General features: G+C 46.8%; 1 protein-coding gene across 2 annotated transcripts in view; it reads left to right on the forward strand.

The window, feature by feature from the left end:
• Positions 1 to 2,940, forward strand: part of Cep89 (centrosomal protein 89) — a 42,201-nt gene that overhangs the window by 18,419 nt on the left and 20,842 nt on the right. For both annotated transcript variants that reach the window (XR_003845388.1, XM_021203819.2), the window contains exons 7-9: positions 858 to 900; positions 2,039 to 2,257; positions 2,586 to 2,728. Coding sequence is in view for 1 of the 2 variants with exons in the window: in XM_021203819.2 (XP_021059478.1) it covers positions 858 to 900; positions 2,039 to 2,257; positions 2,586 to 2,728 (405 nt within the window). In the remaining variant the exon portion in view is untranslated. The remainder of the gene's footprint in view (positions 1 to 857; positions 901 to 2,038; positions 2,258 to 2,585; positions 2,729 to 2,940) is intronic.

Raw genomic sequence — 2,940 nt, forward strand, 5'->3', positions numbered from 1 at the left:
CACACCACACACACCACACACCACACACACACACCACACCACACACACACACACACACACACACACACACACCAATATTTTGAGTTACCGGGTCTTGAGTTGAGCTCCCTGTGTTTGCTAGGCAAGTGCATTATGGGTGAACTACATTCGTAGTGTAGGAACGGAAGCCATGAGTGCTCCATGGTATGGTTAAGGGAAAGGCTTGTATTATAGTCAGAGAGGAGAGTACGGCCAAGGGCATCTGGAAGAGTCCAGAGCAGAGAGGGAGAGTAGTAGACTGTAGCCTGGCAACCCTACATCCCCACACAGTGGGCAACCCTACATCCACACACAGTGGGCAACCCTACATCCCCACACAGTGGGCAACCCTACATCCCCACACAGTGGGCAACCCTACATCCCCACACAGTGGGCAACCCTACATCCACACACAGTGGGCAACCCTACATCCACACACAGTGGGCAACCCTACATCTACACACAGTAGGAGAGCTAAGGGCAGCGCCCAGTGAGCCTTCTGCTCACTGAGAGGCAGCCAGAACCCACTTTGCTGCCTAGTGGGCCATCAGTGCATTGCACTCACAGCATGCCATGTGTTTTAGTTACAAAGTGAAGAGACCTTCAGTGAAGATACAGTCACTGCACACTTAGGCCCGGAGAGAGCCCTTCCCCAGGGGTTCAGTTGTAAGATAACAGTAGGGGTTAAAGTCCAGGTGCTAAAGAAAGATCCTCAGGGCCAAGTGAAGAGGAAGCTCCACCCTCCACCTGCAGCCTCCCTCTGTGCCAGTCCCTGCCTGTCCCTGCCAGTCTGCTGTGAGATGTGCTCACAAGTAATCACTCTGTCTTTTCCTCCCTAGGGTGAGAAAGTACCATTGCATGAAAAGCCTCCTCCGGCCCCAGGTACTGGCCTTTTGGGAATGCTTAGTCTTTACAGAGTGCCTTTCCTACCTGAAGGAGAGTTTGCAGCTCCCTGTGAAGGCTCTGGGGGCTAATGCTGTGATTAGCTTTAGGAAGGTGTTAATTACTGTTAGTGGGATGTGGGTAGGCTTGTGGAGAAAGCTCAGGACCTGGGGTGAAGGGTGGGCCTGTGGGGAGAGCTCAAGAGTTTGTGAGGGTGTGCCTATGGGAAGTGCTGAGCCCTTGATTGGGGGTGGGCGTGTCCCTGTGGGATGTGCTGGAGGCCTGGATGTTGGTGTCAAACAAGGGCTCAGCTTGAGGGCTGGGCTTTGCCAGGTTGACCTCTACAGCTGGGGAAGCAGCTATAGAGTTAAGAGTGGGTTTGTAATTTGGGGCTGTTATGTCTCCCGTCACTCATCTGAAAGTTTTTTTTTTTTTTCTTTCATTTCGATTACCTGTATTTTGGCTCTTTCTTGGGGATTTTCATTATGTTCTGAGAGAGCTCTGTTGCCCCAATTTCTGGCTCTCAGGCTCCTTCTCCATTGAGAGCAGTCCCTTGTAGGGCCTGTCTAAAGTCAGGTTTTTCATCACAGTGATTTGCAAGAGGTTCGGAGTAGGTTCCTCAGACATCTATGTGACCTGGATTTGGGAACATGGGTTCAGGTCACTCCAAATGACATTTTCCAGTATGGAAGAGCACATCCATACATCAAGGCCTTTGCCAGATGCACTGAGCAGGGTACTGGCACAGCCAGGAAACCTCTGCTGTCTCCGACGCTCTCTGAAAGTGTCACTAGTGTTAGGGTTGGTGGGGGCTAGTAGGTTACTAAGTCACTCCATTCCAGAAGATTACCTAATAGGCAAACGGATGCTAAGCATGTAGCATAGAAGCTCCTTCCCCTTGCCCTGCCACCTCTCTACGTGCTGCCCGATGTACCTTCCCCTGGGCACCCAGTCTGTTTGGAAACCAAGGACATGGCCCCAGGCCTGATGAACTAGTTGCTCACATGGCTTTTGGAATAAGGTGTCAAATGTTTTTGATGTGAGCTGGTTATATCATAATTATGTGGAATAAAGTGTCAAATGTTTTTTGATGTGAACTGGTTACAAAATTATGTGGGCTTTCCTCTGTATCCTTTAGATGTAGCTGGTAGAGTACATCAAAGATATACAGAAATAACCAAAGAAAAGTTTGCGGAGTTAAAAGAAGAAACTGTGCATCTATACTCTGCAAACCAAGCCCTCAGCCTTGAACTGAGTGCTCTGAGACAGGCAATGAAGGACTTACAGCTGAAGCTCAAGTTGGTGGAAAAAGACAACAGGAAGCTGAAGGAGACAGAAAAGACTTCCTCTCAGGAAGGTGCGGCCCCCATGGCACCATTACTAAGGGATAGTCAGGGCTCTTTTTTATTTTGAGAATTGATATGTATGTGAATATTTATGTTGTAATATTTAAGACTACATTAGTACCTTTATGCTTATTGAATTTTGATTTTTATCTGCCATAATATTTTAGTTAAATGTCTTAACTTATATAAATTATTATACATACACACACACACATATATATATATATATTTACATATGGTATACTACAAGGGAACAAAAGACTGACTAGTAGTTTATATAAAGTCTTGGTGACTCGGATATGATTGGTTGTGGTGTAACATTACATTGCTGTTTTTCAGTAGTCACACCTGAATTGCTTTTCCTAAGGAAGCAAAGCCAAGACCTGGTGGATGAAAACGAGGGGCTGAAGATGATTGTCCATCGGTTGAATGTAGAACTCAGTCGCTACCAAACAAAATTCAGGCCTTTGTCTGAGGAAGAGGTAATGTTTCCAACTCCAGAAAATCAGTTTGTTTGTCTTTAGTCTTTACTGTTGAATGGATTTCTGGTTCTTGAGATGTTCTTGGTAGTTCACGCCTTTAATCCCTGCACTTGGGTGACAGAGGTAGGTCTATCTGTGAGTTTGGTGCCAGCCTGGTCTACATAGTAATACCCGGAAAACACACACACACACACACACACACACACACACAC

Source organism: Mus pahari, chromosome 1, assembly GCF_900095145.1.
Source record: "Mus pahari chromosome 1, PAHARI_EIJ_v1.1, whole genome shotgun sequence".
NCBI lineage: Eukaryota > Metazoa > Chordata > Mammalia > Rodentia > Muridae > Mus > Mus pahari.